The sequence below is a fragment of the Pinus tabuliformis genome, chromosome 5_2 (assembly GCF_031772625.1).
Source record: "Pinus tabuliformis cultivar Carrire ecotype Pingquan chromosome 5_2, CPIR1, whole genome shotgun sequence".
Lineage (NCBI taxonomy): Eukaryota > Viridiplantae > Streptophyta > Pinopsida > Pinales > Pinaceae > Pinus > Pinus tabuliformis.
In genome coordinates this window covers 958,129,002-958,152,923 of record NC_142306.1, presented here as the reverse complement: position 1 = coordinate 958,152,923, position 23,922 = coordinate 958,129,002, and the positions used below count along the sequence as shown (strand labels likewise).

The following is a 23,922-nucleotide window of genomic DNA, read 5'->3' as shown; positions in this document are numbered from 1 at the left end:
AATCAAGAGTGATGTGTGCCTCAAATGACTTGAGGTCTCCTCTATTTAAATGAAATGGTGAGGTTGAGCTGGGGAGTAATTTGTTTGCTGGCCGACCTTGACAAATTGTCAATAATACAAATAAATTCATATCTTCATAAATACATGTCAGAATAGGATGATCTTAAAATCAATCCTACACCACTCGGAGAGAGGAATCCAAGAAAAATATCAGCTGCCATAAATAAGGTGACCCACATGGAGTTTGGCCCTAGTTGCCAATTTTAACAACATCCCTAACCAATGATTTTGGTTTAAATGAAGAGTTCATCTTCTCAACCTTAAAATATGGTAGAAAAAAATTTACATGGCTCACCAATTATTTTGGTTAAAGTGAAGGGTACATTTTTGTAAGGCCATGGCAGAGAAGTTCAACAATCAATACCACCAACATCAGGAGTTCAACAAACAATACCACCAACATCAAGGCACATAAAGGGCTTCATGCTCTTGATAATACGCCAATACAAATTAATGAAAATGTTGAATCGTACCAATCCTAAAATCCTGAAAACTGTTGAGTTGGGACAACTCTCAAACATCCTAATTCTGATTCTGATTCAAACCAGGCCAGCGTCTAAAACTAGGGCATATATGGAGAGAACTTCAAGGGACGCCTTATATCCAATGCCAACAACATCATTCTCCTCGAAAACTACCTTTCATTATTCAAACACTCATTTCAGGCACTCCAAATGCCCCATCAAAAGCCTAGAGATGGCCTGGCAAGTTGGTGACTAAGCAAATTAGAAGTCATCTGGACAAAGCGCTGCCAAACAGACCACACTCAAATCGCTTTGACCAATGTTATTCGAACTGAATTGTTTATCAAACCGATAGAACCCAAAAGTGGGAACCAGACCGAAAAAAGGCAAAAATGGTTGGACCAAATGGAAAAAACTAATCGACCAAAAAATACATAAAATGTTCAAATTTTAAAGGAAAACACACACACACACAGTGTGCATCCATAATCATATGAATCCAAAGCATGTATACACAAATATGCTAAAATTACCAAGAAACAATAACGAATACGGATCCACCAAACTTTTGAAAAGCCATGATCTGAATACGGTGGGAAAACACCACGTACAAAAAATACAATAATATTTTTTAATTTAAAAGACATATTTAACATTAAAATCAAAACCATTCATGAATCACAACATTAGAATTAAAAATCATTAGATAATTTATAAATTTGAGGACTAAAATCATAATGCATCATGCTTTATACAAAAAGGATAACCATAAATACAAAAGTTAGTGTCTCATCAATGATCACTCTATTGAAATAATGTAGAGTAGGTCCAACTACATGTCTAAATATGGGTCTACATGCTCATCATTTAGACATTTCAACTCTACATCATGATCAACCTATCATCTTCCATAAAATTTGCCTTAAAATCTAAAAATTCTCATCTAGTTGCAATGGAAAATGAATATTGTGCACTCTTTGAAAACATGCTATAGTCTATGTATCATATGGTTATAAGAGAACTCTTCACCTAGAGTTGGATGGAATTGATCTAATTGAATTATTAATGGCATAGCCATCCTTTGTACAAAAAACATTTTTATCTATGTATTGTGACAAAGATTTCCTACTAGCATTATCAAAAAAAGAGAATTAAAATTTTGATGTGTTAGACCTTTCTTGCGGGCATTATCATGAGCTATACATCCTATAGGTGATTGATAACTTACTTATACAACTATACAGCCTACAGGTTACTAATAAAAAAAATCTAAATAGGAAATATGGATTTTAGGGTTTCAAACAAGTGGCAAATATTCTTTAAAATAAAAATAAAAAATAAAAACCAAAAACTTTAATGTTATTTGCTTGGGATCTAGTCCATGAGGGCTACCAGGCACAGGATCCATTTCAGTAGCACAAGATCCATTTCCAAATTTGAAGGATCCATTTATGGAGTGGATCCTTCATTAAGTGGATTTGTATCCATAACCGTATTTGCAACGTGAATACGCATATCCAACATCAAGACCCCATGGATCCGATAACATAAGAAATATGCAAAATTCTCATTTATATAGCAAGAAAGAGAGTATGTAACCAAAATAACATTTAGTGCAATACATCTCTGAACCAAAACACATCAAGAAACAAGCTTTAAATGGCCCCTCGAGCCCAAAAATCAGCATAGTACTAAACTACAATACTACTAGTACTAATGGCTGTCATCAAACATCCTCCTCCTCATCCTCAGCCTCATAATGAGTATACCCTACATTGGTATTACGAATTGATTCCCTTGGCCCTGAAGGTAGTGATACCTCTCCCTGTAGAGTTGGGTTCCTATCCATCCAAGAAAGGTCTTCATGGTCAAATGTTGGTGCCTAACTCTTCATGGTCAAACGTTGGTGCCTAAGAGAGAGAGGGGGAGGGGGGGCAGGTTGAATCAATATTTTTAATTCGCTTTAACTTTCAATTTCAAATTCAGAATTATGTAAGTGAGTTTTATTCAAACAACTCATGTGTACATGCCTCCTGTGAGTAAAAACAGCGTATATCCAAATTAGATGTTTAACTTAACCATTGCATTATTAATTCATTAGCCATTCAGTATGCAGTAAAGTGCAAATAAATTATAACACATAAGCAACACATCAACAAAGACACCATGATTTTAGGTGGAAACCCAATGTGGGAGAAAACCACTGTTGTTGTTGTCTCTGTCTTCTTCTCTTATTATAATGAAAAATCATTACATCATGATTCTTGTACTGACACAAACTCTTGCTAGCACGTAGGCACAAACTCTTGCAGGGGGCTACAACCTCCACTCGTTCTCCAACACCCAATGGAAAGGAGCTACAACCCTCTAATCTCATTTATCGGCTCCTACCGGAAGGGAGCTCCTACCCCCTAACTAAAGGCTACAACACTCAGCTCCTTGCAGACCACATTTCACAATAATTCATACTAGACCACCTGTCTCAAACTACCATCAAAACTTGTAGGCCACCTTTCATCATATTTTCAAATTGGACCCACACCCAGCAATATGCTCAATACCAAGATACCAATATGAAATCTACCACTGAATAATGTTCAAATCAACCAATCATTCTGATACCCATATTGTGATCAACACATAACTAATATGCAGTCATTACAAACCCTAATCAAATTTACCTCAAAATATACAAGCAATTGTTCTTAAGCATACCTGCACTTATACATGCTTCTTGTGCATAACACCTATGTACAGATCGCAAATCACTAAATATTGAACCACTGTCAAACTGAATCATTGTATCAACCACTGAATCACTTAAATACTAAGTCATAGCAGCAACTAATCACAGATATACCAATACCGATGTATTGAATACCCAATCACAATGCAGTATCATCGTGATCAATATACCAAGCCACAACCAAATCAATCCAATCCACACTGTCAAATACAGACCATTCTTATTAAGACATCATTGACAAACAGCAACAAATAATACATACTTCATAAACTATCACCATCAAGCAGCAATTACAAACCCTAAAGTACATACGCGACTTCAATTAAACAGATTTGTGTATACACTTGCTTCCCATATATAAAAATCACATACAGACTTCAATACCCTGAATACCAAAACATATTACCTCATAATGCATACACGACTAGTACGAAGAATATCTGCATATGTACACGACTATCCAAAAGCAAACCTGCATACAAATATTAAATTACTGAATCAAATCTTCATTGCAAATCACAACACATGTCAAACCCAGAGCTTCGCACATACTATCAACAGCTACAAATCTCAGCAAATATATATTCAAATCTTAGTTCCACCATAATCACAGATCTTACATCAAGCATTCTGCAATAATCAAATCAATCAGGCATATATTCAATATATATTCAGATTTGAGCCTTCTCCTTGATCCTTGGTGCACAGTTGTTCCAGATCAGATCACACATGAATAATCTTTCAAATGCACACTTAACTCCTTGATTTCCATCTCCTTCAATAGCTTTTTTCTTTGCCTTTACCACAAGCAAATCCTTTGGTAATGTTGTTAGTAATTGTAAACAAGATCAAATAGATTTTGCCGACATAATACCATGCGTAACTACCACGGTAATGGTTCCTAGTTTTTATTTTCCATGGGTAGGATTTTCGTACGCAACTTTTATACATAGAACCTGCATATGTACGCAACTATTCGCCACAAGGGTCGCGTATACTTTCTAAACTTGGCTGAGCTATCAATTCTCTTCCATACCCTTTGTAACATCTGCACCATCAATCATGTCATTTGTAACAGTTCTATAATCATCATAGTATGACCAAGTTGACATCAGGGACATATTTGACAAGCAAGTAGCCATCAAGGACAACAAATAAGCCATAATGCCAAAACTTAGTGCAATACATCTTTGAACCAAAATACATCAAGAAAAAACTCTAAATGGCCCCTCGAGTCTAAAAATCAGCATAGTACTAAACTATAATACTACTAGTACTAATGGCTATCATCAAACATCCTCCTCCTCATCCTCAGCCTCATAATGAGTATACCCTATAATGGGATTACGACTTGATTCCCTTGGCCCTGAAGGTAGTGATAAATCTCAATGTTGTGAAAAGCGCGAGCAGGATTAAATCGGTGCGGGGAACGAATCGGAAAAAAATCAGAAAAATCGGGAAAAAAGCGGGAAGAAATCGTTTGGTACAAAAATATTCTTTTTTTCATTTTTTTCAATTTTTTTAATATCTAAACCATCTACAACATAAAATAAATACATTGACACATAAATATGATAAAAAAACTAATATATAAGATGTTTAATATCATTTCTAGCGCTAAAATCACACAACATTGAATCATGTCCTGAATAGTAAGTCCTGACTCCTGAGTCCCAACTCAGCCTCAAAATATCAACAAAAAATATGATAATGTATCTCATCATGTCATAATGTCATATACAATAAAATGAAAGTCTAATCCTATTGATTTTCTCTGCCCCTCTTGCGAGAAAATGCCACAGCTTTCCCTTTCCCTCTAGATGTAGATGCTGGTGCCTGTGCTGGTGGAAATGGCAGTGGAGTCTGATGTGCTCTAGAAGCTGAAGAACTAGAAGTAGGAGCTACAGAAGGTAGACCACGTCCTCTACTGGTGGCAGTGGTAGCCCGGGTAGGCAGTGTCACCTCCTCCTCCTGTTCCTCCTCCTACTCCTCCTCCTCCTCCTCCTCCTCCTCCACCTGCTCCTCCTCCTGCTCCTCCTCCACTACATCCTGCACTAACCAATCATCAATAGAATCCATGAGAGGCCTCTCGGCCTCAACCCTCCATGCAGCAGTGGTGTCAATCCCATCCAATGAGATGGCATCCACATCAGGTGTCCTCTCAAGTTGCCTCACCCACAATCGATGATTGTAGTAGACGTAGACCATGTCATTAAGTCGCTGGGACTCCAACCCGTACAAAGATCATGAAATAATAATTAATAATTAATATTATAAAAAAAATATTGTTTAATGAATTCAAAAATTTATTTGGAAAATTGCAATATTTTAAATGTTTGAGTGTTAACCTGTTGCACTTCTTGTTGTGTATTTTTTCAAATACACTCCAGTTGCGCTCACATCCTGAGGAGCTGCATGTTTGGCTGAGGATGTGAATGGCAAGCTTTTGCAAAAGGGGTACCCTGCCACCATACATTTTCCACCATGCATCTACAACAAAATTACAAATAAAATTTTAAATAAAAATAAGAAAAAAATGGAATTTGAAGAGACAATGAAATTTGAAACAAAGTTACAAACTAAAAAATACCTGGCATTTTAATCGTCCTATCAGTGATAGCCATCTCAAAGTCAAATGTGCCACCTGCCATCTTATATGTCTCAATTTGTTTAGAGATCTCTATAGGTTGTTCTGGAGATCGCACCATCTTCTGGACACAGGATAAGAATCCATCCATGATCTCAGCATCAAAATCAAACCCACATGCATAAGAAAATGCAGAGTTCAGGAAAAGCCCAGCAGCATGAATGGGACGATGGAGTGTGTTGTCCCATCGCTCATCAATCACTCCCCATAGAAAGAGTTGTTTCTGAAACCCATCATCTCCCTTATCATCATAGTAGGCCCGAATGGCTTCTTTGGCCCTGTCCATGGCTTCATACAAATAGCCCATTGCGAGCTTCTCACCATCAACCAACCGAAGAACTTTTACCAAAGGTTCAGTAACGGCGCACACCTCCTGCACTCCCGCCCAGAAGTCTTCCTGGTATGAAACTAGTCTGCATACGGCCTCTCCTTCTAGTTTGCAGCTCATTGACAAAGCACGCCACTCCTCTGAAAGAAACATTCTCTTCACATCCCACATAGAATTCAAGAGGGATTGAAGAGATATGAAACTCGTGTCAAACCGTGTAATGGCGAGGCGCACCAACTCTTTGTTGTTGGTGAATCTTCTCATCAAGCTAAAAGCACAGATGTATGATTATATATAAATTTTGTGATGCTTTTTGATGAGTCATAAATATCTTTGAGGAATTTTCCCTATGTCCTCTAACATCAAATCAATACAATGGGCAGCACAAGGTGTCCAAAATAAAGTAGGATGCCTGTCCATAAGCATTCTACCAGCAGCAACATAATTTGCAGCATTGTCCGTTATGACTTGAACAACATGTTGTTCACCCACCTCCAAAATAAACACATCCAACAAATCACATAAAGTTCTTGCATCTTTGATTTGATGAGATGCATCAACAGATTTGATAAACATAGTCCCCTTGGGACAACTAACCAAGAAGTTTATAAGGATTCTCCCCTTTTGGTCAGTCCAACCATCTGACATAACAGTGCATCCTGTTTGTGCCCATGATGCCCTAAAATCCTCCAATCTTTGGGTGCAGTCACGCTTTTCATTTTGAAGAATCCGGCCTCTGAAATCATGATAAGAAGGGATTTTGTACCCCGGGCCAACACTGACAATAGCATCAACAGTAGGTTGGAAAAATGGATTATTCCTTACAATGTTGAAAGGAATATCACTCCAGAGGAGAAATTTTGCCATCAACCTGTCAGCTTGTTCTTTATCAGTTCTTTTTAGCATTGAACCGATAGATGGTTGTGAACCAGGTGTGGTTCGAGGAACAAAAAATGATGATGCAGCTACCGGATTGATTGATGCTGCAGTAGAACCAGTGCCACTTGGCCCACTTCCTTCAGCTGACCTTTTTAGTTGCCTTTTGAGTTCTTCTTTGGCCTCTCTAGTGTGCTCTAATTCTCCCAATGCTCTCATGGCTCTTTGGATAAGTTCAGGATTTGTATTTGTACAGGGCCCCACATCATGTCCAGGGATTTGTGCAAGGTGAAACTTCAACCTGTACACCCTCCCGCGTATCTCCTTTCCACACAACTTGCAATTCAAGTTTTGTCTATCATTCGGAGCTTTAGGTTCACCATATTCCCAGAAAGGATCCAATTTCCTTGGCATGTTTATTTTTGAACTTTGAATTTGCAAACCTATGGGAAAATAAGGATTAGGAAATAGGAATTTAGGATTACAATTTAGCATTTACAAAATTACAAGTTACAAATTTCCAGAATCCAAAGTTCCGAACCCAAGTTACCCAACCAAATGGCAAATGCCAAAAACAATGAAAAAACATAAACAATGTTTAAAAAAAATGAAAAAAAAAAATTGGTTCCCATAGTCATACCAAGTTACTCATCCCAAATCAATGAAAAAATACAAAAAATTCTTTAAAAACAATGAAAACAAAAGGAAAATGGTGCCCATATGAAGTTTCCCAACGAAAAACAATGAAAAACATAGAAAAACAATGTTTTTAAACAAGAAAACAAAAAAAATTAATCAACATACCGTTTCTATGGAGAAATCGGTGGTCTCCTCTTGAATTTGTCCTCTAAGAACTTAGATTTGGTCACAAACCCTCTTCAGCTGCTCTCCAACACCTCCTCCTCCTTCTGCGCGCGCCCACTGTCCAAATGACAAACAAAAACCCAAAAACTCATTATAAATCGCGCTGCCCGGCAACCCCGTGCTTTTTTCGGAAAAAAATCGCGCTATTTCGGAAAAAAATCGGCAAAAAATAGCTGATTTTTTCGTGTAAAAAGCACAATTAAATCGGTGCGGGGAAAAAAGCGTGATTTTTTCAAAAACGCGAGATTTAATCGCGCTTTTCACAACACTGAATCTCCTTGTAGAGCTGGGTTCCACTCCATCCAGGAAAGGTCTTCATTGTCAAACGTTCGTGCCTAACTCCCCACAACTCACTCTAATGATGGATCAAAGTCACCGAAAACTATGTTGCTCGATTCAGGGGGTATGTTCAACAATTATTTACGTCTCAACCTAAGATTTAGTAAACATAAGCCATGCCATTCAACTATTTTTGCTCCAAACAATTCTTTTAAATAAGTTTTAAGGGGGCTTAGGGTTGTTTTGGAGGTGGGACATCCCACAAGATGCAACTTTTTTGGGTCCCAAGTCAAATCATACAACACCGACCTATTTCATATAGAACCAGCTGATTTTGTACCAAACTAGCCAATTTGGTACTAAACCAGCCTTTTGAGGTCTGCGACCCCAGTTTGGATCACTTTTTTGCCTAAAACTGATTAGACCAATCGGTTCAATCCAGCCTTGCATGATTCTAATTACACCATTTTTTACTGCAACTACATGATGGGAAAAGACAAATAATAATATTCCCGGTGGATTATTTCTAGCTCCACAATGTTCAAGATCCTCCAGCTTATTGGCACAAACAAGACCCAAAAATAGTTATCATTGCCTATGAAATACGATTAATTGTTTTTCATCATATATGGACTTGGACTTGGCTTATGGCAATGGAGGCATGGACTTACAAACACAAGCCTAAATATTCACCTAGACACAAACAACATCCCGAGGCATTGATTTTGGTAATAATATGTCAAGAAGCATGTCAATGGCATGCAATTAGGGATTTGTAGTGAGCCACAATGCTACCTAGGGTGAAGGTGCCAAGAGAAGCATTTCACCTTTGAATAACATAATCTATTTATTTGAATTTTACTCAAATGTCTACAAATTTTCTATTCTAATCAACCAAGTGATCCTTCCTTCAATTTTGGAAGCACTGCAGCTTTGGGTCATTCAACTCCAAAATCTAAAAAGAATCGTAACTTGCAAAGAATTTTTTTGTAAGTTTACTTGTACTTTTTTAAAAGTAGGTTGAATTGCTTTGTAAATGGGTGCATTTTCGATTGAAGTCGACACCCTTCATTTGCTAAGTTTGAATTGTTGAATCTGACTTTTAAAGGGCGGGGTTGCAAGAAACCCTAAATACTCAAATATTTTCCATTGTTGACAATATGATCACCATAGACAAAGCAACTCTTACAAGATTTGCGAGACAAAATCGAGTTTCTTCAGCTTGAATCTCAACTCCAACAAAATGAATCACAACAAAAGAGTCAACATTCTGAACTAGTCCTTGTTCAAAACATTTCTCTTTTCAGGTTTGAGAAAGATTCTTATCAACGACCAAAACATGATTAGATCAATGATGCCACTTCAAAAGTAGCTTTAAATGAAGGCGAAGAGGTTTTGCGTGTCCATCATTAGACCTTAGGAAGAAGTCATCCACAACAATCATAAAACCAGCCTTGGATGCAAAAAGGAAGTGACTTTTCACATTCTAGACTATTCCAAACCAATCTAGTTCCTAAGTGTTGGGTTTCTTCAAGAAATTTTATCTTCACCTACTCCAATTCCACATCAAATTCCTAAATGCCAACATTGTTATCGAGTTGGCCACATGGACAATCAGTGTTTTGATCTTCATCCATGTGAGCATTGTGGAAAGCATCATCATCATTCAGACAAATGTTCCAGACATAAAAACCCTACAAGAGTAAAGATTCACCTTGGGTGGATCGCTTCTTAGCAATGGTCATCAACCACCAAAAAGATATAATGGTTATACCCTAGAATCCTTTCTCAAATATTGACATAACTTGTAGTTGAGAGACAATCAAACATTCTTTCTTGGTGATTGACAACCAAACATCAAGTTTTTAAGTCCTATCAATCAAACATAAACAAGCAAGCCTGAGGCCCCTAGAGAACTTGAGCCAACAACAAAAGTCAACCCATAATCAGAGCTATAGCTAGAGGCAAAGTCATGCTCCATGAGCACCATTTAGTGTGTTGTCTTTCTTTAACAACCACTCAATAGAAGACTTATAACTTATGTTAAACAATTGCTTGTGGTCATCTTTAAACTACCATCTGAGAGGACTTCCATTTCACAAAAGACATAAATTAGGGATTGTTCTAAGAACTACTTCGAGCCAAGTTCCAAAGTTGGTGGTTAGCCATAAACCACTATTTAATATAAAACTTTGACTTATGCTATCCATTTGGTTTGTGGTCTTCCTTGAACCTCTAGATCCAATGAACACATAATTTCAGCCATTAGATGTTATCCACTTCCAAATTTCAGCTCTCTTCTGGGACTCACATACACCTCTTCGAATTCAGGAGGGGAATGTTGGAAACCTAGTCCTTAGGGATTATGGTATTCTCTTGAGGGAGAATACAACGAGTCACAAATGAAGGTGAATAATCTTCGAGTCCAAGAGACCTTTTGGAAGATGAATCCAACAGTTATTTAATAATGTACTTATGTGTATCTAATTAATGAAACTGCATCACACATTTTATCTTACTCTCATCTCTATTATCGTGTGTCTAACACTAACACTAAACTCACACCAAAAGTTTTGATTAACTAAATGAGGCCTCCTAAAGGATTGTTGCTGCATTAAATAGGTCATCTAGCTGCAAAGGTGCATTAGGCAATTTAAAAACAAGAAAGATTATAAAACCTAATATGTACAACCATGCTACCACTTGTATCCTATTTGGCTCTAACAAACTCACAAAGAAGTATAAGAACAAATGTATATATTGCAGGGGTGTGGAACATTGTATTATAAAACCTGATATGTACAAATTGCTACCACTTATGTCCCATTTGGCTGCAATAAACACACAAAGATGCACAAGAAGAACAAATTTATATGCTACAAGGATGTGAACTTTTATGCTTGGATAGCAATTTATGTAACAAGTTAAAAAACACAATGCCAAAAAACAAAATCATTTTAGTTAACTAAACACAATCAAGCAACATCTATTGATTTAACCTTCTTAAATTCTTGTTAGATATGTTGCAAATTAGTAGGAATATATCACCTTGTTATTATGATAACAATTACTACAGAGGTAGCATGTACAAGGGGGGGATTCTCTATGGCCCCAAAGGGCGAATTGATTTTGATTACTCATGGAATTTGGGTAAAGCTTCAAATAATCAGGCTAAAATGTATGCTCTCCTCCAAGGATCATTTTGGCCACATCCTTTCCAATCAACTCCCTTATTATAATAGGTGATTCTAAAAATACAATTCAGCATCTAGCTCTAGGAACCTATCTCTCGGGCTCAAAATTAACCCGTCTATAGAAAAGAATTTTGGAAAACTTATCCCCAATCCCAAGCATTCAAGTTAAACGTGCGCTCAAGGACCTTAATAGTATAGTTGATCACTTGGCCAATCAAGCTTTCCTATTGCCTCTTATAACCATAAAAATAAAAGGAACCCTGTGAGAAGCATCAATCATATAACTCATGGATATGTGCACACATTTAAATGACAAGGTGATGATCAATTCTACATGTAAGGAACATGGTGGTCGTATGGCAAGTGAGAAAAATTTTAATTTGACTTGACAGACGCAGGTTAATAGAAGCAGAGTTGTTTTGTTACAAGTCAGGGTGACTTGTGCATCATACCAGGCAATCATTCTTGTAATTAGCATGGAATACCAAACAAGACAGTGGGGCTCCTACGTGTGATTGGAGAGGGATAATCAAGTCAAGTCTATTTATAGCAACACTCACCCCATGCAAGCAAGTAGTGGATGATTGATGATTGAGAGCAAGACTACAACGCTAAGGATGAGGAGGACTAACAAAATTAAATTGGCAATCATTCACTGTGTCTGCACTTTGAGTAGTAAGGATATTAAGGAAACTCAAGTGACAATCCATTCATGGGATATAACAGGAATGTCCATTTGGGTTTGGAGTAGCAAATACATAAGGACAAGCAGAGGAGTTTGGGAAATCACCATAGCTAGAAACAACGGTGCAAAAGGTAACACAGGTAGAGACAATAGATGCAGTAAATAGAAGCAGAGTTGTTTTGTTACAAGTCATGGTGACTTGTGCATCATACCAGGCAATCATTCTTTTAATTAGCATGGAATACCATAAAAGACAGTGGGGCTCCTACATGTGATAGGAAAGGGATAGTCAAGTCAAGTCTATTTATAGCAACAATCACCCCATGCAAGCAAGTAGCGGATGATTGAAGATTCAGAGCAAGACTACAACGCTAAGGTTGAGGAGGACCAACAGAATTATATTGGCAATCATACACTGTGTCTGCACTTTGAGTAGTTGGGATATTAAGGAAACTCGAGTGGCAATCCATTCATGGGATATAACAGGAATTTCCATGAGGGTTTGGATAGCAAATACATAAGGACAAGCAAAGGAGTTTGGAAAAACACCATAGCTAGAAACAAGGGTGCAAAAGGTAACACAGGTAGAGGTTGGCAGAATACACATGATGTAATTTATCCAACGAGGATGGACGAAATCAAAGGGAAGAAATGATGCACGGCCACAGAAGCACAGAGAGAAGAGGATGAGGTCAAAAATGGAAACTGCCCTGTTGAGCAAGAAGATTGACAACTTAATAGTGCAAGTGGTCACTTTGGCCAACATATCATCTACACATCATCAACAAATAAGAAAGTTTAACACCAAACTCCAGTGTTTCCAATTAAAGATGGAAAATGTCGAGAGAGCGAAGTAGTGAGAAGTCCAGGACCAAGGAAATCAGACATCCTCAGCCTAAGTCACATGACACGATGACATGGGGGGCACAAAAATACAAGAATCTGATACGTGACAAATTAAAAATTAAAAATGTAACAAATTAGTGAACTACACATAAAAAAATGAAATATAGACAAAGATTCAATTTAGAAACTAAAAAAAAAGCTCACGGGGCATAGAGCAAAAGGTGATAGGGTGTTTTGTAAGGCACTTTGTGGTGTAAAAGTCACCAGTTCAAAACTTCTTGGACAAAAATCCAGCCATGCTAAGGGTTAGTGTGGCCCATGCCGGGTGCAATGCCCAAATGATTTTGATGGCTTAGATGCCTCTGGGTCGCAACTACTCAAGCCACAAGTTAGGCGTGCCAGACATATCAGGACTCATATTACCTAGCAAACAAAAATAAAGTTAGAAACTAAAACATTTACATGATGACAATTCAAATTCAATAATACATTATATATACAATCATCAACACTACAACTAGTGCTTACTACTACATTAATGACGATAAATTGACAAATACATGAGAAATTAAGAATCTCATAGCCCCACTTCCAACAAATAAAACACTTATAGACCCTGAAGAAATTGAAAGTGGGGGGGTCAATATCAGTGGGAGCACTCCTCCCCTTCTTTTGTCGTTTTCTTGCTGCCCTTAATCAAGCCATGATTGTTGTGATATGAAGAAAAATAGACTGGTGTAAGCAAAAATGGATTGTTGTAGCAAAAATAAAAAAATTGGAATGTAAATCCACTTACCTACATTCTGAATTTCCTCAAACATTCCTTTATCTCCCTTGCTTGCAGTGCCAATGCTCCCACAACTTCCGAACAACAAATGAATAAATGCAAAAGCAGCCCAAAAGGAAGTTATAAACTGCAGAGACAGCTTTTTTCAACGAAGGCGTCATGAAATTAAGACACGAAATTCGCACTTGCTCGACACGAGTTTGACTCATGTCCTATGCCCAAGACGAGTCAAATTCATGTCGAACATGTGTCATAGTGGTGCTGTGTTCGACATGAAGGATTTGTGACAAGGGGTGGGAACGTGTCATGTTACTTAGTCCTCAGCCAATTCAGTGCAACTTGCTCAAAATGGAGCGACCTTAACCAAGTAGATTCAGCTGAAAATTTAATCATTATAGATGATTAGGAGTTTACTTTAGTGTAAATTTTGAATCACACTAGCTAAATGTGGAAATATCTTTACATTTTTCTTCAAATTGTATCAATATACGTACTACCGGGGCATTGGCATTAGGACAGAGATGTAAACTGAGTGGACAAAACATTTTATCTTTAAAAACTTTTGCTACATTTTGCTACAAGAAAATATGGATGTACAATTTATGTGCTTCTGCACAATTTTGCTAATGCAAAATAACCTATTATTATTCATTAAAAAAAACAATTATTAGGCCAAAATGAACCAGAACCAACCCCCATTGACTTACTGTCAGACAACATAATTTCAACTGCTTCATATTAGAAGAAAACCCACAATAGCTTTCACTGCCAAGATAGTCTAATGAAGTGAATTTAAAAAATATTAACCCAATATAAAATGAAAATTCAATCTATAGTCCTTCAAAGAATTGACCACAAAAAGTGTTAGATAAGACAAGACAAATGTATTAATGTCCAACAATGACCACAAAAGTAGGTCAGTGAGACTATGATAGGTACAATGATGTCGATACATTGTGGGAATGCTAAAGTGGCTCTTGTATAAGACACAAATCATGAAGTAAAAGGGCATACTAAACTAAAACCCTAAACAGCTAACTCCGAAGAATGAAGAGGCAATCCAAGAGAAGGATGTACAAGATGAATGGTTCATCCAACCTCCTAAAATCTGAGGTCAAAAGGAGAAAACTCAACATAGATGTTTGTCCTGAAGAATAACAAGGTGGGGCTCAAGCAAATATTGTGCAACTATTTGCAATGGCAGGCTCGTCCTTGAGGTCTAGAAGGTCTGAATGTGCAACTTAACTGATTGTTGGAAAGAGTTATAATCTGGAAGCACCTCCGAGATCACATTGAGGCAGGAATAGAGTCATGTGTCCACACTAATCTAGAAGTTGGATATGGAGAAGTTTACAATCATCATCATACCAGTTGTTCATAGAACAAGATCTAGTTTTCAAGGGAGGCAAGGTGTATGTGGGGTGATGAGGATAACACTAAAGTGCAATTTCCCAAATGGCATACTTGGCATCAACCAAATCAAGGCGTCAAAAAGTGGGTTTGGGTGGGAGCCTCTACCAGCTGAGGGTAGTAAAGTAAAGATGTAGAGATCACCCATATCAAAGAAAAGGGTGATTGGGGTGGGCTAGCTAATTTTTCAATCACAAAATATTTCTGCCCTCCTAGTAGCCCTTTCAATTGTTACAGGGATTATAAAAGATTCTCAAGGAGGGTTTCATCATATGTGATGTTTAAATTGATAATACAAAAAGAGCTTGAAGAAAGTTCAAAAATACATTAAGACATGCTAATTACTATGGTGTTTTTCCAAACTCCTTCGCTTGTCCAACGATTGTTGTAATCAGAGCCTTCAGGGTAAAAATATATATCCCATGGTTTATATTTGGCCTTAAAAAACAGTAGAAAAAAAAATTGAGAACACAGGAGCAAGATGAAAAAGGAATTGCATGTCTAAACATTTTGAAGTCTCAAAAAGCATTCATCAACATAGAGAAGACTACAACACTAATCTTCACTTCCACGTTTTCAACTAATGGATTTACCTGACCAGCAATGTTTTTTGCATGAACCATGCTCAAATGCTCAAGATGAGGTAATGAATCGATGCTATGCGCCTATCTGTGAATTGCAACCACTGGCATACATGTAAGTGCAAATTTGTAAATCTCATACCCAGATTTACCCATCATCAAGCCCACAACTTTTGTGGGATCCATTTGACATATCTTATGTTTAAGAAGGAATAACATCCTTGAAGAGACTCATGGCTTTTCTTAGGGAAGGATCTTTGCATGCAGAATCTAGATTAACCCTGAACATTTCAATCAAACTAAGGTAAAAATATATATCCCATGGTTTATATTTGGCCTTAAAAAACAGTAGAAAAAAAAATTGAGAACACATGAGCAAGATGAAAAAGGAATTGCATGTCTAAACATTTTGAAGTCTCAAAAAGCATTCATCAACATAGAGAAGACTACAACACTAATCTTCACTTCCAAATTTTCAACTAATGGATTTAACTGACCATCAATGTTTTTTGCATGAACCATGCTCAAATGCTCAAGATGAGGTAATGAATGGATGCTATGCGCCTATATGTGAATTGCAACCACTGGCATACATGTAAGTGCAAATTTGTAAATCTCATACCCAGATTTACCCATCATCAAGCCCACAACTTTTGTGGGATCCATTTGACATATCTTATGTTTAAGAAGGAATAACATCCTTGAAGAGACTCATGGCTTTTCTTAGGGAAGGATCTTTGCATGCAGAATCTAGATTAACCCTGAACATTTCAATCAAACTAAGGTAAATGAAAGGCAACAATCCATCAGTCAAACCTCACAGGTTAAAAACACCCGCTGAGTTTCACACAAATGAGAAAAGCCTAAGGGAAAAGATTTGAGACATGCATGCTACATGATTTCATGTAGGATAAGTACCTAAGATTAAGGCAAAAGATTTGAGACATGCAAATGTATGAAGTACAAGATTCAGATAAAGAGAAAGAAGCTCCTTCATGCCATATTCTCACTGAAATCATGTTGCATGCCAAACATGAACTCATGAAGCACACACCATGATAAGATTATCCGACTCCAACTAATGCATCAAGATGAAAAATTCAGCACTCTAGACAGTCACATAAGAATAAAAAAACATTCAAAAGATATGAATGCATATTAGCCACTATAGAGGACCAAAATATAAACTTACGCCATAGACAGTGTGGCTGAACCTTTCCCTGCTTTTGCTTCAACAACTTCAGTTCCTCCATCCTGTGTGCGCTTTGTCAAGGCTTTAATGTCCTCCTCAGATAATACAGAGTTTGGCTTTGGTGTTGCCTAAAAAAAATTATCAAAACAAAAAAGTGTTAGTTCCCTTTTTAACTGTATTGAAGGGTAGGTAATTATGATCTCATTTTATCTTTGATAAATTAATCTTCTAATATCCAAGAGTAAAGAACAAACTCAAGATGAGGATCCAACAAAGTCATATACTTGTGAAAAAAGTGGAAGAATTGTAACACCCGCATGTCCACCTACAACAGGAACATCAACTTCTGCAGACAGCATAGGATGACATCAACAACAAAAATAAAACTGAGAATTGTATCTAATGTTAAAAAAAGCATGATGTTGGTAAGATCCTGCAGCATATCATGTATTGGGTCTAGCCCAGATGGTTGTGTGCAAAGACTGTTATCCTTCCCACCCAGGTTCAATTCCCTCAAGTGACATCTTGAGCTGACTATATTTCTGTAATGGCCTTGAGCCCTATGATACCATCATTGAAATGAGGAGAAGCGCTTGGCATGTTTGCCCAGGATGCATATTTCATGATTAAATTATAAAAAATAAAAATATTTTACAGAATACTAAATATTTGAGAGTAGCTAAGCATAACAAGCCAGAATTTTAAATACCTTCAACAGGAACTCCTGCTTTTGAAGCATAGAACGTCTTTGCGCGGACAACATCAAGAGTAGTAACACCAAAGAGTTTCTTTTCATTATAGGTCCCTGCCTTCTTAAAAACCTCAGCAGCTATTGGTACAGTAGAATTTACAGGATTGCTGATCATATTTACAATTGCCTGCCATGGATATCACGTCCTCAGCAATGCCATAAAAACCAATTCTAGATGATTTCTTGAATCCAAATATACCATTCCTGATAGAAGGAAAACATTATCCAGTACACTCTCCCCCCTCTCCATATCTCTATCTACATAATATGTAACAATATACTATACATACTGTACACACACACCAGTACATGAACAAAACAAATAATTGTGAAACATACTTCTTTATCTATTAACTTGCCACACTAATGGTAGTACATACTGATTGTATGTAATATATAATGTTGTAGAGGATACCTCGTGATCAAGTGGATTTGTGCACAGTTAAATAGAAGACCAAGGATATTTTTTATATTGACATTCATAAGCCAATTTTCTCAAAAGTCCCAAAGCTAGGTTACTAACTACAAGAGGAGAAACAAGAATAACAAAGCTTTAATGGTGGCTGCAAACATGCATTGGACTACACAGCCAATTACTCTTAAGTTCATTTCAATGAGTATTTCCTTCTTATGGGCAAAAGTTAGCGGAAATTTGTCTAAATAAAGAGTAAATAATGAGTCAATCACCTATTCATTTGACTCAAAGAAGTCTTCAAGCTTCGTTAACCTCTCCAGTAGAATTGATTATATACAAGAACAGTATGTAAATCTAGATCAACAACTTGGTTAAAGATTCTTGCAAATATGTATTTGTATATATTGCCATCTCTATAGATCTCAAACATACAAAGCCTTCGACAAAGCAACTTACAATGAACGTCATGCTTATTCCTATGAAATAGTCAATAAGAAAATCGCATGAAAACAAAAACTTCAAAGAAGATCATAAATCGTGACAACTTACCTCTGGGCAGTATTTTGCAATTGCAGAGCAAAGAGATTTAACAATCCCTGCATTGATGTTGAAGAGATCATCACGGGTCATGCCAGGTTTTCGAGGCACACCAGCAGGAATGATCACAACATCTGCATTCTCCAATGCCGTGCCAAGTTGTTCCTCTCCCATATATCCTGCAACCTGCACCCAGGTCACACTGCTGTGAATTACTGACAAGGTCGTGACAGAAGCATGATAAAATCAATTTGGCAGTACCAAATTAAATGATAAATATGTAGACCAAAAAAAAAAAAAAAAAAAATGATTATTGCAAAGTTCCAAAAGAAGTAAAACTTGTTATCCTTGTTCCATGACCCAAGCAATGGTATGTCCTCCTCATAGTGAACAAGAATAGGCTTATTTGTCTTCTATAGTAAAATCCACCTTTTGGCTTGTACCGAGGAGATAGAGCACCAAAAGCAATGATTATGCTCATAGGAGATTGAAGACCTATACCAACCCACGTTTCAATCAGGGTATAATCTTGTCCAATCCAGGTATACCACGTTTCAATCAGGGTAGAATCTTGTCCAATCCAGGTATAAAAGTGGTGCTGTGATAAATACTTAGCATCTCACAAGCCACTTTAGGAAATTTATTCAACCTTAGTTTAATTTACTCTGCGAAGACTATTTTGATTTAATCTACTCCTGGATAAAGAGGCAAATCTAAACGATCCCAAAAAGTTGGGTATAGAGGCAAATCCAATATGCAGAGGGTCATCAATTCAATCCTCACAAAATAACAAATTGACAATGCAATGAGACTATTCTAACTTCTAAGTAGTCATTAGGCCAAGTATGACTTAGATCCATCAGATCAAAAAGTCCTATTAAGCAGACACATATGATCCAGCCATGGATTCTGCTAAAAATATAGATGCACTTTTCATCAAAAAAATATGAACTACCACGTCCACTGGGCTGTGGTTTAGTGGCAAGTTGTAGAGTGCTTGTCATGAGGATGACCCAGGTTCAAAACCCAGGAGGCATATTCCCATGATAATGCGGCTGCCCACGTCATTCCAAAATATGAAGTCGGGTTAACATGATAAACACCAGTTCAATGATAATGCAGAGGTGCTGTTAATGATGACCCCTGTGCTATTGAGGTTTGCACAGATGAGCCCATCTGCAAGTCATGCGTGACTTTGATGAATAGATGCAATTAAGGTGTTTCACCCACGCCAGTCAAAAGGCCTTGATCAAACAAAAACAATAATAGTGAGCCCAACCTCAATTTCAACCTTCTACTATCAATAGTAAATACTACTACTGCTAATAATAATAATAAGCACAGCCCAAATTTCAATCTAGCCATAAATGTCAGGCAGATTGTCGTCTAGTAGTTAAATCATAGCACTTTCAGTGCCCTCTTAGAGGTATGTTGCGGCATTATCTCACCATCGGAGTTAACCTACCATATTGAGATTCAACAGACAAGATCAGGTGCAAATGCATGAAATTGGTGGAATAGAGATTCTATGTTTGTAGCATCTACACTGAGGGCAAAACCCACTATGTTAACAGAAAGACATTTGCCAACAAGAAAACAACCAAAAATAATAATAATGTAGCCCTCAATATCTGCCTCTTTTGAAATGGCCCAAAGAATGTCAGGTATAGTCAAATCCAGTATTCACGGTGTACAATACAATCGTTTTAGAGTGACAATGCAATGGGCATTGATTCAATGGATTGTTGGTCCAAATGTCACCTAGATCCATAAAATCAAAAACCCTAATCGAGTAGGGGCACATGATGCAGCCATGGATTGCCACGAAATAAATATCTAGGTGCTTTTTTTCATCAATCAAAATATGCACAAACACATTTACAAACTGACCATGAAAGTGAATTGAGTTGACCATTAATGTGAATTGGGTTGTGGTTAAGAAATTAAATCATTGCGCTTTCAGGGCTCAAACCCACGTTCAAAAGCCCCGGAAGGCATATTTCCTGCAAAAATGTGGCCAAAAGAATAAATTCCACATTCGAAGAATCCCAGAGACCTTGACAGGTTATAGCAGTGGAGTCTAAGCCTGGTATAAGGCCTGGTTCCTTTAAAAAATAGGCGCTTGCCAAAATAAATAAATTATCTGACCATGGACAATATCAGAAACGTAAAATCAAAGAACTAATAACAGGTAAAACGCTAAAGAAAAGTAGATCCTACCAAGTGGATCGTCGTAGGATCGATCCCAGTGGAGATCCCTTAAAACTAAAATCAAAACATCTCTATCGTTCGCAGAGAGAACAGATCCAGCATACAGAGCGAAAAAAACGCGGTAGGAAAAGAGGAACCCACCTCAGCACGGCTGTTGATGTGGCCGACATCGGCAGCCACACCTGGAGTGCCAGCGATATCATAGAGCGCCAACTTTGACACCAGAGGATTGAGTTTCATCAGAAGAGCCAATGGCTGCCCGATACCCCCAGCAGCTCCCAACACAACAACCTTGCGTGGCGGAGGACTTCCACCACTCGAATAAAACCTTCTCGGCATAACATTAGTTTTGAAAGAAGAAGATGATGCATTCTTCAGTGCAGATCCCACCAATCGTCGCATTGCAGAACTCATTTTTGCCGCTGGTAACACTGAAAGAATGCAAGCTGAAGAGGGGGGAGATTCCAGAGGTTAAAGGCCGAATCAATGGAGATGTGGAGAAACGACTTTGTTAAAAGGGATTTTAAAGCCTCACGGTACTATGCACGGTTTTAGTTTAATCTATTTTATTGTGAAAATCTTAGTTATTGACAATCAGACAGCTCGTGATAGAAATCCCTCTTTTGGGGGACGAGGTTGGGGAGCATGGAACATCATGTGATCGAAATTTTCAGTTGGTCAAATGTTAATTAAGTTATTATAAAATAGAGATATTTTTTATTATTAATTTTTTAAATAAATTTAATAATATTAGGAGATTTTTATCAAATTCTGGTTAGGGGTCAGACTAGTTTACAATGTATTTAAACATTGCAAATCTCGGTGTGTTTAAAAGGAAACTGTTTTTTTTTTTTCACGGGTGTTAGTTATTTATGGAATATGTCATATTGTGGATATTTTGATTGATAGTGGACCATTTTAGTTGTTTGTTATGTATGTCGAATAGTCCAATCCCAAGGAATCCTCCAAAGTGGTGAATCTTTGCAGGGAATCTTTAAAAGTGATGAATATGATGTTAGGGTGTTTTTTAAAAGGGAGTGATAATTGAGATAGTTATATATTTTAAAAGAATATGTTTTTAGGGGTTATAAGAGTGCGAAGGATCATTTTCCATTCTAGGGAAAAGGAAAGGTTTATATTTAGGGATTAGGATAGTTTTTAGTTATTGAAATGAAGTATTTTTATTTCAAGGTAATAAGATCATTGATGAAAGATATTATAAAAACATAATTGTTGATGGAGATTTATAATGATAATTAAATCTTTTCATAAAGGTATAAGGTAGGGTTAAAGAATATTGTTATAAATAGTTTACATGATAAATAAAGAGATAGAATTGTTGGAAAGAATGGAGTTATTTCATGTGCTTAGTGCAGTAAATAAGAAGGTAGTTGGGTTAATGTAGCAAGTAAGTTAGATAAACGAGTATTCTAAAATAAAATCTGGTAAACAAGGGTATTAATCCTATAAGAGTTCAGCCTTGAGCTAATTATGACATTTTTTTTTGTAAGATCAGAGGATTTAGATTAGATTATCGCGAGAAAAAACTTGATTATAACATAGATGGATTGGTTTGGTCTATCGTTGGGGAGGTCAAAGCAATAGCACATAAACAAAATTTTCACATTGCTCGCATTCTTTTTTACCTGAGGGTCTCTGAATTTAAACCAAAAACAGGGATTTACATAGACAAGATTACATAAACTAAGAGACCAAAATACATTATGAAACAAGTAGAAGAATAGAGACTGTATAGAGAGAGTTATCATTTTGCCTAAAGTTGCACTTGAGTTGTCATTCTACAGGGTGTTGAGTATGAGCTCGAGGGTGAGAGTCCTCTCCTGTGGTTAATGGAGGCTGGGTAGTAGATAGAATTTGGTTGAGATTGTCATCCATGTCATTCAGCATGTTCTCCATGTTGTTCATTCTGTCTAGGAGTTCTAACATGCAAATAAGGAGCTCTTACTAGGTGTCAACCCTATTAGTAAGGACTTGGCCCATGAGTGTCTCAGTATGCCATTACAGGTTAATATTCTTCATGTAAGCAGAGGCCCTCGCCCTAGTGGAGTTTTCGTTATCATGAATATAATCTCGTGTTTCTCGCTCCACGTGATGATTTGGCACATATCTTCTAGCCTAGCGAACTTGCCCTTTGATGTAAGCGATAGCTCACTACATGACCTCAAGAATGAGACATTGATAATGGTCCACGATGGCTCCGTTGGAATCTTGAGCATGGGAGGCATGCAGGGAGGGAGGAGTAGGAGAGGAGGGTTGACTTGATCTGCCCCTACGTTCTGTCTCTGTGGAGATGAGGGTGCAACATCGAACCATGACTGAGTGAGAGGTAGGGGCGGCAGAAAGTCAATTGAAAGGAGGAATAAGTCAATGGTGGGTAAAAATAAACTAGATAGAGGTTAACCTTTCTAACTGAAAGCGAGGGGTGAGAATTAAAATTGTGAGGAAGCTTAGATGAGGAAACCTGCAACAAAAACAAATCCAAGCATGGGGACAGAGAGACGGGATCTGAAATTCCAAATCAGAGCAAGAAGAGAGGTTGTGGAAAAGAACCAATCCTGAAGTGAGTTGCAAGGGGAGTAAAGGAGAAGACCAAACTTGATTTATAGAGATCCTTGTAAAGGAGAGGCAGGGATGATAACCGAAAGTGGAGATCCTAAGGGGTTGATGGTAAGTGCAAATGTCGGGGATTACATGGTGGTTGCAGGCTAGAGTCATTGATAGAGTGTTGCAGGACCCCGAGACCATATGCCCTGATTTAAAGGCTTCGAGAATTGGCTGTATTTTTCACTTAATGATCCAACATGATATCCTTTGCTTCTTTAAATGATGGTGGTGTACTCACCTACACAAAACCATGAATGTTTGCTCAATTCGAAGAGTGTGAGATCTACGAAACAATAGTAGCCCACCTCCTTTTGTACAAATGCCTCTAAGACCATAAATATCATCCTCTATTGAGAATTGTGATGGTGGTGGCAGATATGCCATGCAGGTTGTTAGGTGTGGGCATCCTGCCTCCCTCTCATAT

The 23,922-nt window shown here is 37.4% G+C and overlaps 1 protein-coding gene across 1 annotated transcript in view; it reads right to left on the bottom strand.

The window, feature by feature from the left end:
- The window catches only part of LOC149162464 (malate dehydrogenase, mitochondrial-like), a 40,572-nt gene extending 19,095 nt beyond the window's left edge, over positions 1-21,477 (bottom strand). The window contains exons 1-5 of the mRNA XM_089437277.1: positions 21,015-21,477; positions 18,675-18,848; positions 17,669-17,837; positions 17,244-17,305; positions 16,960-17,087 (exon numbers count right to left, since the gene is read on the bottom strand). Coding sequence (XP_089293403.1) covers positions 16,960-17,087; positions 17,244-17,305; positions 17,669-17,837; positions 18,675-18,848; positions 21,015-21,287 — 806 coding nt within the window. The 5' untranslated portion in view covers positions 21,288-21,477. The remainder of the gene's footprint in view (positions 1-16,959; positions 17,088-17,243; positions 17,306-17,668; positions 17,838-18,674; positions 18,849-21,014) is intronic.
- Between the last annotated feature and the right edge of the window lie 2,445 nt (positions 21,478-23,922).